At 45.4% G+C, this 15,040-nt stretch overlaps 1 protein-coding gene across 2 annotated transcripts; it reads right to left on the bottom strand.

Annotated features, from left to right (window-relative positions):
• Positions 1 to 8,420: 8,420 nt before the first annotated feature.
• Positions 8,421 to 13,557, bottom strand: LOC101390093 (sialic acid-binding Ig-like lectin 14). 2 transcript variants are annotated; one of them, XM_087421225.1, is made up of 8 exons: positions 13,432 to 13,557; positions 13,240 to 13,351; positions 12,974 to 13,104; positions 12,483 to 12,761; positions 12,188 to 12,235; positions 9,937 to 10,194; positions 9,697 to 9,832; positions 8,421 to 9,563 (listed from the first exon to the last, which is right to left on the bottom strand). In XM_087421225.1, exons 1-8 carry the CDS (start codon positions 13,466 to 13,468, stop codon positions 9,548 to 9,550), a joined length of 1,017 nt encoding a protein of 338 aa, XP_087277351.1. In that variant the 5' UTR covers positions 13,469 to 13,557; the 3' UTR covers positions 8,421 to 9,547. The 2 variants fall into 2 exon arrangements, with proteins under 2 accessions (XP_087277351.1, XP_014649798.2); XM_014794312.2 differs by having other exon boundaries at positions 8,422 to 9,563; positions 12,974 to 13,351; positions 13,432 to 13,555.
• Positions 13,558 to 15,040: the final 1,483 nt, after the last annotated feature.

Here is a 15,040-nt window from a genome sequence, read left to right as displayed (position 1 = left end):
AGAGCGTGAGGTCAGGCAGGCTCACTTGCACCCATTGCCTGGAGGGAGAGAGGCAGCCAGGAAGCCCAGCTCAACCTCCACCGGAACCCCTCACCCTCATCCCTTCCCCCATTCCACTTAGCAGTAGGGGCTTATTGTCAAAAGACAATAGGAAAGTTTTAAAAGGGGGCAAATATTTTAAAAAATTACAACCAGTTGCCTTTATGGACTGACAATAATAATGAAGATAACATCACACAAGAAACTATAAGTCAGAAGACAATGGAATTATATCTTTAAAGGGATTAAAAAATACATCACCCAGGGGCCGACCCAGTGGCTTAGTGGTTAAGTGCTTGCACTCCACTTCAGTGGCCTGGGGTTCGCAGGTACGGATCCCGGGAATGCACCGATGCACTGCTCGTCAAGCCATGCTGCCACAGCATGCCATATAAGTGGAGGAAGATGGGCACGGCAGTTAGTCCAGGGCCAATCTTCCTCAGCAAAAAGAGGAGGACTGGCAACAGATGTTAGCTTAGGGCTAATCTTCCTCACAAAAAAAAATACATATATATATATATATATATACACACACACACATATATATATATAGGCAAGTGACGTCAGCAACACGGCAGAGTGAGCTGTTCCCTGTGTCTCTCTCCCTTCGAGCTACAAGCAAAAGAGCATTCATCGATCAGTGGAGGATACCCACACAGCACACCAGGACATCTGAGAGACACAAGCAGCGTATATCTGAAAGTGGATGAACTACCCCACCCTGAGGAGGTAGTGGAGATAGGTGAGCACCCTCTGGACGCCAGGCAGCCCAGAACACGTGTGCGACTGCTTTCCCAGCTGGAGCCATCATAGCACCACTGTGGCCCTGAAGGTGGGAGCGTACCTCAGCGCAACTGTGGAAACAGGTGACGGCAGCCCTGAGCCCCCCGTGTGATCACTTCCACATCTAGTGGGGAAGCCCGCAGGGCCATGCAGCCCACAGAGAGCAGCACAGGCTTGGACCCAGTGGGGAAGCCCTGCTCGCCAAGCACAAAAGCTGGTGCTACCTAGGAGCAGAGGGCAGCTGAGCTGCCGCTCAGGCAAACAACCTCCCGGCTGCGATGAACACCCATAGTACTGCTGCAGCCCCCAAGTGGGGAAGCGTGTCTCAGAGGGACTATGAGAGCAGGCAGCAGTGGCCGGAGCCCCCGTGTGATCACTCGTTCATCTAGTGGGAGAAACCACAACCCCACTGTGGTCCCAGGGAATGGCTTTGGCTCGCTCCCAGATGGGAGGTCTCGCCCACCAAGCACCATGTCTGGTGTGACCCAAGAGCAGAGGGCGGCTGAGATCCCAATACAGGCAAACAAGCTCCCACCTGCCTTGAACACCCGTAGTGCTGCTCTGGCCCCAAGGGGGAAGCGTATCTCAGTGGGACTGTGAGAGCAGGTGGCAGTAGCCCTGAGCTCCCATGTGATCACTCTTTTTTCTGGTGGGAGAACCCACAATGCCACCCAGTCCCAGGGAGTGGCTTTGGCTCAGTCCCGGAGGGGAAGTCCCACCCACCAAGCACAACAGCTGGTGCGACCTAGGAGCAGAAGGTGGCTCAGATCCCAGTCAGGGCAAACAAACTCCCAGCTGCTGTGAACACCCATAGTACCACTGTGGCCCAGAAGCAGGGAGCACGACCCCCAGGGTCAGTGGGAGCAGGTGGCAATGGCCCTGCACCACCCATGTGACTACTTTCCCATTCAGTGGGAGACCCCACAGGGCCACTGTCATCCCAAGGAGTGACCCAGGCTTAGACAGACACAGCCAACAGGGATCATGGCAGCGGGCTTAGATTGCACAGCTCCTGCTCGCGCCAAGTGGCAGCAGGTGGAACCTGCATCCAGAAACTATCACTATGCGCTGGCACAAATCCACTCCATCCAATGGTATAAAGAAATTTATTAATACTCCAGACCGGAAGGAAAAAGACAAACACCCAGGGCCGGCCCGGTGGCTTAGCGGTTAAGTGTGTGCGCTCCACTACTGGCGGCCGGGGTTCGGGTCCCAGGTGGGCACTGACGCACTGCTTCTCCAGCCATGCTGAGGCTGCATCCCACATACAGCAACTAGAAGGATGTGCAACTATGACATACAACTATCTACTGGGGCTTTGGGGAAGAAAAAAAGAAGGAGGATTGGCAATAGATCTTAGCTCACAGCTGGTCTGCCTCAGCAAAAAGAGGAGGATTAGCATGGATGTTAGCTCAGGGCTGATCGCCCTCACAAAAGAAAAAAAAAAAGACAAACACCCAGAAACCAATCCTGAAGGCATGGAAATATACGATCTAAATGACAAAGAATTCAAGACACCCATGATAAGAAAACTCAATGAGTTACAAGAGAATTCTGAAAGACAGTTCAATGAAATCAGGAGCCAAATTACTGAACAAAGAATTCTTCAGAAAAGAGATAGAAACTATAAAGAAAAACCAAACAGAATTGTTAGAGATGAAAAACACGATGGATGACATAAAGAAAAATCTGGAGTCCTTAGACAACAGGGCTGATAATAGGGAGGATAGAATTAGCAATCTGGAGGATAGGAACACAGAAATGCTTCAAATGGAGGAGGAGAGAGAACTTAGACTAAAAAGAATTGAAGAAATTCTCCAAGAAATATCTGACTCAAATAGGAAATGCAACATAAGGATTATAGGTATTCCAGAGGGAAAAAGGAGCAGAGAGCTTGTTCAAAGAAATAAGAAGTGAGAACTTCCCAAACCTGGAGACGGAGCTGAAATTACGTGTAAAAGAAGTCAGGAGGACTCCTAATTACATCAATGTGAAAGACCTTCTCCAAGGCATATATTAGTAAAGCTGGCAAATGTCAACAATAAAGAAACATTATTAAGGGCAGCAAGGCAGAAGAGAATAACCAATAAAGGAAGCTCTATCAGGCATTCAGCGTATTTTTCAGCAGAAACCTTACAGGCTAGGAGAGAGTGGAATGATATATTCAAAATTTTGAAAGACAAAAACTTTCAGCCAAGAATACTATATCCAGCGAAAATCTCCTTCAGATGTGATAGAGAAATAAAAACTTTCCTAGATAAACAAAAGCTGAGGGAGTTCATTGCCACAAGACCCCCCCCAGAAGATTTGATCAAGGAAGCCCTCATATCTGAAAAAAAAAAAAGAAAGAAAGAACGTGTTTACAAAGAAAATACAATGGAGAAAGGAAAGTCTCTTCATTAAATGGTGCTGGGAGAACTGGACAGCCACTTGCAAAAGAATGAAAGTAGACCATCTGCTTTCACTATACACAAAAATTAACTCAAAATGGATCAGAGACCTGAAGGTGAGACCTGAAACTAGAAAACTCCTGGAAGAAAATGTAGGCAGTACACTATTCGTTATTGGTCATAAACAGATCTTCTCGAATTCCATGTCTACTCGGACAAGGGAAACAAAAGAACAAATAAACAAGTGGGACTTCATCAGACTAAAGAGCATCTGCAAGGCAAATGAAACCAAGATCAAGATGAAAAGACAACCCACCAGCTGGGAGAAAATATTTGCAAACCATATATCTGACAAGGGGTTACTCTCCATAATATATAAAGAACACATACATCTTTTTTTTTTAATTTTTTGTTTATTGCAGTAACATTGGTTTATGACATTGTAAAAATTTCAGGTGTACATCATTGTACTTCTATTTCTGCATAGATTACATCATGTTCACCACCAAAATACTAATTACAACCCATCACCACACATATGTACCGAATTATCCCTTTCGCCCTCCTCCCTCCCCCCTTCCCCTCTGGTAACCACCAATCAAATCTCTGTCCCTATGTGTTTGTTTATTGTTGTTATTATCTACTACTTAATGAAGGAAATCATACGGTATTTGACCTTTTCCCTCTGACTTATTTCACTTTGCATTATACCCTCAATGTCCATCCATGTTGTCACAAATGGCTGGATTTCATCGTTTCTTATGGCTGAGTAGTATTCCATTGTGAAGAACACATACATCTTAACAACAAAAAAAAACAAATAACCTGATCAAAAAATGGGCAAAGGATATGAACAGACATTTTCCCAAGGAAGATATACAGATGGCCAATAGGCATACGAAAAGATGTTCAACATCACTAATCATCAGGGAAATGCAAATCAAAACTACACTAAAATATCAACTTACAGCCGTGAGAATGGCCGTAATCACCAAGGCAAAACATAACAAATGTTGGAGAGGATGTGGAGAAAAGGGAACCCTCATTCACTGCTGGTGGGAATGCAAACTGGTGCAGCCTCTATGGAAAAAAGTATGGAGATACCTCAAAAAATTAAAAATAGAAATACCTTATGATCCAGCTATCCCACTTCAGGGTATTTACCCAAAGAACTTGAAATCAACAATCCAAAGAGGCTTATGCACCCCTACGTTCATTGCAGCATTATTCACTATAGCCAAGAAGTGCAAGCAACCCAAGTGTACATCAACAGATGATTGGATAAAGAAGATGTGGTGTATATATATACAATGGAATACTACTCAGCCACAATAAAAGACAAAATCATCCCATTTGCAACAACATGGATGGACCTGGAGGGTATTATGTTAAGTGAAATAAGCCAGACAGAGAAAGACAAACACTGTATGACCTCTCTCATATGTGGAATATAAACTAACATACAGACAGACAGAAGTTTGGTGGTTATCAGGGGAAAAGAGTTGGGGGCTTGGCACAAGGGTGAAGGGGGGCATTTATACAGTGACTGACAAATAATAATGTACAACTGGAACCTCACAATGTTATAAACTATTATGACATCAATTTTAAAAAAAAGAATTTATAATTACATGCTATTAAAATCACAATAAGTAGACTTCATAATATTATTATGATCATCTGTGGTACTTTATCACTGTATTTTGACTTTTTCATATTACTCTAGTTCTTGTACCATGTATTTAAAACAAAGTTATCTTTTATTTCCCATTTTAATTTTTTGTTCACAAGCTTTTTATTCTCCGTTGCTCACACTTAAAAATTTGATAGCAAATTTATAATTTTCACTGAAAAATAATTGACTTGATTTGTGTGTAATCAATCTGTGTCAATAAAATATATGTATAGAGTAAAATATATATATATATATATATATATATATCACCCAGAATTCCACACACAAACAAAATATTCTTCAAAAAGTAAATTGAAATAATATTTCAGGATAAAAAGAAATGAACATATGAACTTCAGTCGACTTTCATTATAAAAATACTAATGTAAGTTCTTCAAGTGAAAAGAAAATGATTTTTTTAAAATTGTTAATTATGGCACAAAATTTATCATCTTAACCATTGTTAAATATACAGTTCAGTAGAGTTAAGAATATTCAGATGATGGCCCGGTGTCGCAGTGGTTAAGTGCGTGCGCTCCGCTTTGGCTGCCCAAGTGTTCACAGGTTCAGATCCCGGGTGCATACCGATGCACCGCTTGTCAAGCCATGCTGTGGCAGCACCTCGTATAAAGTAGAGGAAGATGGGCATGGACGTTAGCCCTGGGCCATTCTTCCTCAGCAAAACGAGGAGGATTGGCACCAGATGTTAGCTCAGGGCTGATCTTCCTCACACACACAAAAAAAGAATATTCACATTGTTGTGCAAAGATCTCTAGAATTTTTTCATCTTGCAAAACTGAAACTCCGTACCTGTGAAAAAATGACTGCCCATTTTTCTCTGCCTCTAGTCCCTGGAAGCACCAATTATATCAGAAATTACAACATCTGTAATAAGACAAAACAAACCAAACAGAAGACAAAGCTTGCCAGAATGGATTTTAAAAAAGAACATTAGCTATTTGACACACATACTTCACACATAAGAACACAAAATGACTGAAAAACAAAGAATGGAAAAGGACTTGATATGTTAATGGTAATCAAAAAACTTATAAGGATATCAGCAAGAAGTATTTCTAAAGAGAAAGTTCACTTCAACAAGAATACACAATAATTCTCAATTTATATGCACCTAATAACATAGTTTCAAAACATACAAAGCACAAGTTGATGGATCTGACTTTCTCAGTAACTAATAGAACAAGCAAAAAAAATAGATAGAGAAATGAAAGATTTGAACACAATAAGGCAATGTGACCTAAGTTACAGATATAAAACACTACACCCACAAACTGCAGAATATACATTGTACTCAAGCAAGCAGAATGCATCATGAAGATAAAGCAGAAATCAAGAAAATTGAAAAGAGAAAAGCAATTTAAAAACAATGAGTGCAAATACTGGCAATTTAAAAATTGCAATCAAGTTGACAGACTTCTAACAAGATTCACAAGATTAAACAAAATGGTGAAAAGATACATATTATTAATATCATGAATGAAAGAAAGGACATCACTACCTAACCCACAGATATTGAAATGATAACAACGGACTAGTACTAGAAACTCTATGCATATAAACTTAACAGCTTAAATAAATGGGCCAATTCCAGGAAAACCACAAACTACAGTTTGACAGTTTCTTATACAGTTAAATATAAACTTCCCATATCGCCCAGTAATCCCACTCCTAGGAATCTATCCAAGGGAAATGAAAACATGTCCACACAACGACTTGCTCATGAATGTTTAGAGAAGCATTATTCATAATCATCAAAAACTGAAATCAATGCAAATGTCCTTCACAGGTGAATGGATAAATAAATATCGTACTTCTGTACAATGGAATACTACTCAGCAGTATAAAGAAATGAACTATGATCAATCTCAAAGACATTGTGCTGAGTGAAAGAAGCCAGTCCCAAAAATGATACACACCACATAACTTCACTTGTATGACATTCTTGAAAAGATAAAACAATAGATGCAGGACAGATCAGGGGTTGCCAGGGGTTAAGGTGGGTTGGAAGGTGTAACTATCAAGGAACAGCACAAGAGAGTATTTGGGGAAATGAAATTGTTCTATATTCTAACTGTGGTGGTGTTGGTGAAACAAATCCATATATCCATTAAAATTCATTGTACTGTACATCAAAAAATAAATAAATTTTACTAGATGATAAGTTAATAAAAATTAAGCAATGGAGAAATATTTGATAAGACCATTAAGATACTGGGATATGCAAAGATTTCGTAACTAGGACAGCAAGAGCACTACACATAAGTGAAAAGACTGACAAAAGAGATTTCATTAAAAATTTTAAAACTCTTGCTCATCACTAAAGAGAGTGACAAGTAGGAAAAGAGAGTCACAATTTAAAGGACTCACATCCAGAATAAATAACTTGGAAAAAATCAATATAAAACAGATAGCCCAATTTTTATTTTTAAATGGGCAAGAGACTAGAACAGGCTTTTCACAAAGGGAGATATTCAAATGGCTAAGAAATACATGAAAAACTCTCAACATCATGACTCATTAGGGAAATGCAAATTAAAACGACAGTGAGATAGCACCACAAAGGGATTGCAATGATTAAAACTGAATGTGCAGACAATAAAAGTGCGGCTAAGGATGTAGAGAGATGAGGACTCTCATACGTGATGGTGGGGATGTAAACTCACTTGAGCATTCAGGAGAACCATTTGATAGTATCTTCTACAGCTAAATACATGCCTACCTTACCACAAAGCAACCACATAACCACCAGGAACAAAGTGCTAGTGCTCCCATTTTCATCCCAAAATTCACATCAAAATTATTTTTGAAAAGCCATAAACTGGAAACAAATTCAATGCCATTGAATTTATTTATCTGGAGAATAGATAAATAACTGGAACTATATACACACATAAAATACGATATTAAAAGGAAAAATGATACCAAAAGCAAAAATGAGTGATTGATAAATGGAAAAACATGGATAAATCTGAAAGACATAATACTGGGAGAAAGCAGCCAGACACTAGAGTGTATATAAAGTTTGACTCCACTTCTAGGAAGCACAAACACTAGGGACACGAAAGAGGGAGGTGGTACATTTGGGACTGTGCTGACTTGAAGGGTCACAAGACAAAGCCCAGTGTCCTCAGCCTGCACTCAAGACTGTATCTGGCTATCTGAGCTGCCTTCTCTCCCACCATCATGTGTGTTGGGTTCTCCTGGTCCTCCCCACAAGCGGCAGACACAGGTGCACCCCTCACCTGCCAGGCTGGCTCAGCTCTTGGCACGTCCCCACCCAAGCTTCCCGCCCACTTCTCATCCTTCCAACCTCAGCTCAGCCCCTTTCTCTCTGGTAGCCTGACCTGACCACAGGGGTGGGTGGGAAGAACGTGTATGTGGAGCTTGGTGGTGGAAGTGTGGGTGTGCACATACATACACATTCCTCCAGTTGTTCTCTTTAGATTTGCATGTTTTACTCAATACAAGTTAGGCATCAAGAAAACAATGAATAGAAAAAAGCTGCAGTGGAAACAAGTTCAACAAAAAAAGAACAGGAGATCCACACATAATTCTGCTCTAGAAACTCCCACGGAGACACTCAATGGTAAGATTGCTTCTTAAGTTGTATTGCTTACTAAAACTTTTATTTATAAATAAACGTTGTCATCTTTTATAATAATAATTACGAGATGGGCGTCTTTAAACCGGGAAAGAAAAGCCGTGCTCCTGACTCTGCTGTGTATGGATGTCTCCATTGATGGGGAAGTTTGGGAGACCAGAAACTCAGGTGTTAACCAGGTAACTTCTGGGTAAAGGAAGGTAAGGCTCCAAGTTCATTCCCTTAGTAGGGCTGGGGAGGGAGAGAGAGGAGGGTGGGAGGGGCGGTGGGCAGGACCAACAAGGAGGGGTTGGTAAGAGATGGGGAGAGGAGCAGGCAGAAACAAGGGGGCAGTCAGTGGGGTGTGTGTGAAATGATCATGTTCTTATTTTCTGTATCTTATGATGTTTTGACATCATAAAAGCTTTCTGGCCTGGGGGAGTCTGCCCCACTCTGAGGAGTAGCCAAATCTTAGACACTGCAAAGGGCTCTGCCAGGAGACACCTTTCAGATGCAAACTAACCAATCCTGAGTCCATGTCCCCCAGGCACACTCTTGATCTAACTCCCACCCACCAAACCACTATGTCCCCTGCCCTAATTACCAAAGACCAGGTACCAGACAACTAGAGACCACCCCTGTTAGCCAAAGCCCCACAGAATGGTTCAAACCAGCTAATCCTAAACCATGTGCCTGCCCTAACTTCCTTCCTGAGGAAACCCCAATAAAGGCCCTGGGCTAGGCTTCCCCCATGCCTGCTTCTGTCTCCTGACCAAACCTGGTGCTTCCCCTGTGGCATTGCAGGGAGTGATGTGCCACCTCCTCTCCAGAAACGTAAGTAATAAAAATCTTTCAGTGGCATTGAACTGTCCATGTCGTCACTCAGTCACATCCACAAATTGAAATCCATGGGTACAAATGAGATAGAGTTTGAGTCGAGAGTTTCCCGGGAGAAGCTGACAGCGATGTCCCCACGTCTGTCCCTCTGGACTCTGTGTCCACACCTCAGTCCCACTTTGAGAAGGAAGGATCCTTAGTGAGGCCTCTCAGCACTGCCCCCTAGGGGCCTCCACACCTGCAGAGCCAACACAGGTCTCAGATCAGCGTTGGTCATTTTAACTCTGACTCCAGGCGGCAGAACAACTCAGCCCACTTGGAAGTCAGGGGCCAGTCACTGGACTTCCCTGGAGAGGGACAGGCCTGCTCACCTGGTGTAGTAGATCCAGGTGAGACCATAGGTGAGGAGGAAGCCAACCCCCATGAGGGCCCCTCTGATCAGGGTGAGGACCAGGGGCCAGGAGCACTGCTGCTCCCCAGTCACACAGCTGCATGAAGAGGGGCATCCTGGGGAAGGGGAGAGAGTGAAGTTCTGCCCCCAGACCCCAGCCCCTCCCACAGCCAAACAGCTGACCAGGCTGCCCGCTCCCAGCACCTGTCCTGCAACTCACTCTGCACAGACAGGCTGAAGGAAACATGCTGGGAGCCCAGCAGGTTCTGAGCTCGGCAAGTGAATTCCCCTCCATCTCCAGCCCCGACCTGGAGCAGCTCCAGGACCCCAGGTGCTGAGGGCTGGGAGGGGCTCAGGGTTTTTCCCTCCCGGGACCAGCTCATCCTGGCAGGGGGCTTGCTATCAGCCACGCACACCAGGCGCAGGAACTGGCCCTCCAGGACAGGCAGTGATGTGCTGTTGCTCAGGGTCTTCAGGGCTGGGTGAGAGAAACACAGCAAGGTAGGGGGAGCTGAGGGGTCTGTCTCCCCCTCGCTCTTCCTACAGAGCCAGAAGGAGAAAGGCAGGGCCATGTCACAAGAGCAAGAGGTGGGTTAATCGTGGCTGAAGGGGCAACAACCCTCATGGTCAGCTCAGGGTACCAGAAAAAGGGGGCTGAGCTGAGATGGAAGGATGAGGAGAAATGTGTGTGCAGCTCAGGTGGAGATGCACCCAGAGCTGAGTCAGGCTGGCAGATGATGGGATGCACCTGTGTCTGCTGCTTGCTGGGAGGACCAGGAAACCAAACACACGATAGTGACGCGAGAGAGGCAAGTCAGATGTTTTGGAGTGTTGAGTGCCAGGCTGAGGGCATTTGTCCTGTGCTTATTGGAAAGTCGTAGGGTCTGTGAGTAGTGGAAACAGAATCAGAGCTGAGTCTAGAAAGATCCTGCTGGTGCCAAGCGAGGCCTGGAAGCGAGGGATGGACAGGAGACAGGGAGGCTGAGGCAGTGGTCCAGGGTCGAGGACAAAGACAGGAGCTGGGTCTGGGCCAAGGGCAAGGAGAAGAGGGAAGTAATTTATGAAGTGAAGTCCTGGAGACTCGCTGACTCGTGAGGTGCAGCAGAGAGAAAGGGAGTGTCTAGTGTTATGTCCACACCACTTCTGGGTTAAGTAGGGGTTGGTTTGGGGCAGTTGAGAGGCATCAGCAAGAGGTGGCTAAATGTGCAGATCCATGGTTGGATATAAAGTTATGGAGGCATCATGGTAGGGATGGGATCTGAGGTGGAGACATGGAAGGGAATGAATATGCCCTGAATATGCCCAGGAAGTGGAGAGAGAATGAAACAAGGGTCCAGGGTGGAGTCTGGGGAATGGGAGCATTCAAGGCTTCTGGAAAAGATGATCACATCAGAGATGAAAGAGGGTACATATCATAGGAGGTGAGAGCAGACAAACTCAAGAAAAGGGAGCAGAACCCAGAGTTGTCCAAATCACAGAGACAGAAAGAGGAATGCTGGTCGCCAGGGGCTGGGAGGAAGAGAGGGGAATTAGGAGTTAGTGTCTGATGGGTATGGAGATTCAGTTCTGCAAGAAAAGACTGGTTGCCCAACACTGTGAACGTACTTAACACAGCTGAGCTGTACCGTTAAAAATGGTGACCATGGTAAAATTTATGCTATGTGTTCTTAACTACAATTAAAAATAATCTTAAAAACTAATGAAAAGATGAAGAGGATCAAAAGGAACAAACTTCCGGTTATAAAATAAATAAGTCCTGGGGAGGTAACATATCCCATGGCGACTATGGTTAACAATACTGTGTTGCATATTTTAAAGTTGCTAAGAGAATAAATCTTCGAAGTTCTCATCACAAGAAAATAAAATGCTAGGGGCTGACCCAGTGGCATAGTGGTTAGGTTCGCGCTCTCTGCTTCGGCAGCCCGGGGTTCACAGGTTCTGATCCTGGGCAGCCCTACGCACCACTCATCAAGCCATGCTGTGGCGGCATCCCACATACAAAAATGGAGGAAGACTGGCACAGATGTTAGCTCAGGGACAATCTTCCTCAAGCAAAAAGAGGAAGGTTGGCAACAGATGTTAGCTCTGGGCCAATCTTCCTCACCAAAAAAGAAAAAAAAATTCTGTAGCTACATATGGTGATAGCTGTTAACTAGACTTATTGTGGTGATCATTTCACAATATACACAAATATCAAATCATTATATTGTACAGTTCAAACTAATATAATGTTATATGTCAATCATATCTCAATTAAAATAATAATAAATAAATAAAAGCTAGAGGAAAGAACATGGATGAGCCAACACAAATACGGGTCCCATCGACATGAGATGGCGGTGAGGGTGGGTGGCAGGCCGACCCAGACCCATGGGCCTGAGTAGTGAGGGTCGAGGGTCTCTTCTCCAAGCCGTGAGCTGGCAGAGGCCCCACTCCCATCACAGCCCCAGAGAAGAGAGCATCTTTCCTACCTGTGACATTTCTGGAGAAGACGTGGATGGTGAGGTTCTGTGGGGCATCTGGGAGAGAAAGATATGTCCCTGCTTCAGAGGCGAGGAGTGGGAAGGAAGCAGGCCCAGCATCCAAGAAGGGTGGTGGAAACCGGGAAGGTGGGGATTGCTGTCCGTCCTGCCCACTCCCCACTTGGACTCCCAGGGCCCAGATCCACACACCAGTGTTCACATGTCAGCTCGCCCTTGCTCTCTTCCCCTTCCCTACACACACACCCCTCTGCGTTCAGGGACCAGCCATCCCTCCAGCACTCACAGGAGACATTGAGCTGGATGGTTCTCTCCGTGGTCACCTGAGCTCCTTGGAGTTTCACCCGACAGGTGAGGTTGGTGCCGTGGTCCTGGGGCCTCAGGGTGAGGGTGAGCCACGGGGACTGGAGGGTCCCAGGGTCCAGCGAGTCAAGAGCATCCCCCACCCAGGAGAACGTGAGAGGTCTTCCCCCATCACAGGACCCTGGCAGGCTGCAGGTCAGATTTGTGGGGCGGCCGGATTCCAAAAGCTCCGGAAAGTGGATGTCGGGTTTCTCTGTCATGTCTGAGGAGGAGACAGGGAGATGTCTGGGCCCCAGAGGAGTGGGGACCCTGAGAGGGCCCAGAGCCTCAGGGCCTGAGCTGACCTTAGGTCCTGTATCCCTTCTGACCATCCCAGCCCAAAGGTCTGGAGCAGAGAACATTCCAGTGTCCTGTTCCTGTTCTAAGACAAGGGCCTCCAAGTCCCAGGGTTCTCTCCTGGGGCTGCTGCCATACCTGTCACCTGCAAATTCAGCTTCTTTTCTCTGTAATTGTAGTTCACATAATGTCCTCTCTGCAGTTGCAAGGAGTAGACGCCTGTGTCACTTCTCCTGGCGTCTCTGATGCTCAGGGAGCAGTAGTCGGTCCTGGGGTCCCCGAGGAAGCGGAACCGGCCCTGAGTCTCTGTATTCCCCTGTTGCCTTGGGTTGTTTGTGGCCACAAGGCTACGGCGGCGCAGGTTGTCCCCATCACGGAACAAGTACATGTAGAGTTCACCATACCTCGCATCCCGGGGGTAGAAGAAGGAGCAGGGCACGAGGACGCACAGACCCTCCTGCACGATCACCAATTCCTGCCCTCGGAGCTGGTACCCTGGATACTGCTGCACGGACCCTGGGGGGACACAGAGGCTCAGCTGCAGCTCCAGCCCCTTCCCCCACCAGTAGCCGTCCTTCCCCCCTCGGCCCACTCACCCCTCCACAGCAGGGGCAGCAGCAGCAGGGGCACCATGTCTGCCTCGGCCAGGGCAAAGCCCGGGTCCAGTTCCCTCTGTCAGGCAAGGAAATGCCCCGAATGTGAGGTGGAGCCGAGGAAGCCCCAACAGGAAGCCAGTGCATGAGGGAGAGCTGCAGCCTCCACGGAAGGGGAACTTAGACACCACAGGGCGTGGAGGAAGGTAGGGGCTGAGAAACCATCCTGTCCCACCCTCTCCCTTCACCCAACGCTGCAGGTGAATATCCTGGGGTCCCTAGAGATTGAGAGTCTCGTCCACACAGGAATCTGGAAATGATCACCTTCCAAATGCTGTTTAAGTCAAGAATGAAGCCACCGAGGGGCCAGAGCAGTTAGAAAAGAGGAAGGAGGGCTGGTTGGGTGATTCGATGGGAACCCCCCCCCCACTCCAGCTGAAAACCACGTAACATTCTGGAAAAGGATAACATTTCCAAATCCAGTGGAAGGAGGAACTCAAGGAGGAAAGCAAAGGGTTAAAACCCTTTGCTCTGAAGGGCACAAAGCTGGCACATTTGGGTGCTGGTCTTAACGATCTGAGGGTGTTGGGGACAGTGATGGAGCAAAGGCTGGCACAAAACAGGATGTCCCCATTCAGCGGGGTTCCCAAAAGGCTAGACCTCAGCACACAAGCTCAATCTTCAGGGCCACTCATGGGCACCATCCCTTTTTCAAAGCCCCGGCGAGGGCCCAGGCAATGTGTGGAAACAACCTGTAATCCTCCTGCTCTTTTATGAAAGAAATTGATCAGTGTTCCCCAAATCTGACAAGGATCTTAAACAGTTTAGACCTTCCTAGTGACAAGTTGTGGGATTGAAAGAAAGTTTCTTAAACTATAAAAGATAAAAAGAAATTGCAATCAGTTGAGCCAAAGGAAATACTGAATTCTCTTCCTATGCTTTCTATTATATATGTAGAATATACTTATAATTTAATATATTTATTAATATAATATTAACATCTGTTAATATACTACATAACAAAATTATTCTCATCTAAAGTGGTGATCAAAGAGTATGAGTGAAAAACTGTGAGGAAAATGTGTTATGCAGGTGTGCCAGAGAGGTATTCCATACTATCAATAAAAATAGTCTCTAATTTTTCTAAGTTGTTTGATATTTGGGTTTTGAGCATTTTATTTACTTATTATTTATTTATTTATTTATTTTTGGTGAGGAAGATTGTCCCTGAGCTAACACCTGTGCCAATATTCCTCAATTCTGTACGTAAAACACTGCCACAGCATGGCTTGATGAGCGGTGTGTAGGTCTCTGCCTGGGATCCAAACCCATGAACCACTGGCTGCTGAAGTGGAGCATGTGAACCTAACCACTGCGCCACTGGGCCGCCCCTTGGAGCATTTTAGCTTTTATGATTTGATTTGATGTGATGTGTTTTCTCATTTCAAAAATATTCATATGTGTGGCACATTTTGTATTTGTTTTCTAAGCAGTGATCTCAACCTCTGTGTAAATGTCAGGCTCCACAGAACCCAGGACTGCCGCTGCCGTGGGGTTCCAGGGAACAAGAGAACACCGGCTGCATCCCCCTCTCCTCACGTGCTGCAGGGAA

Source organism: Ceratotherium simum, chromosome 33, assembly GCF_057802395.1.
Source record: "Ceratotherium simum simum isolate JZ-2026a chromosome 33, ASM5780239v1, whole genome shotgun sequence".
Classification (NCBI taxonomy): Eukaryota; Metazoa; Chordata; class Mammalia; order Perissodactyla; family Rhinocerotidae; genus Ceratotherium; species Ceratotherium simum.
The sequence above is the reverse complement of the archived record's forward strand: the minus strand, read 5'-3'. Positions and strand labels throughout refer to the sequence as shown.

Coding starts and splice junctions, on each gene's coding strand:
- LOC101390093 (XM_014794312.2), bottom strand. CDS start 13,468: ATGGTGCCCCTGCTGCTGCTGCCCCTGCTGTGGAGGG. Junction 12,762..12,973: donor GCTGAATTTGCAGGTGACAG/GTATGGCAGCAG, acceptor TCTCCTCCTCAG/ACATGACAGAGAAACCCGAC. Junction 9,833..9,936: donor CTTCAGCCTGTCTGTGCAGA/GTGAGTTGCAGG, acceptor CCCCTTCCCCAG/GATGCCCCTCTTCATGCAGC.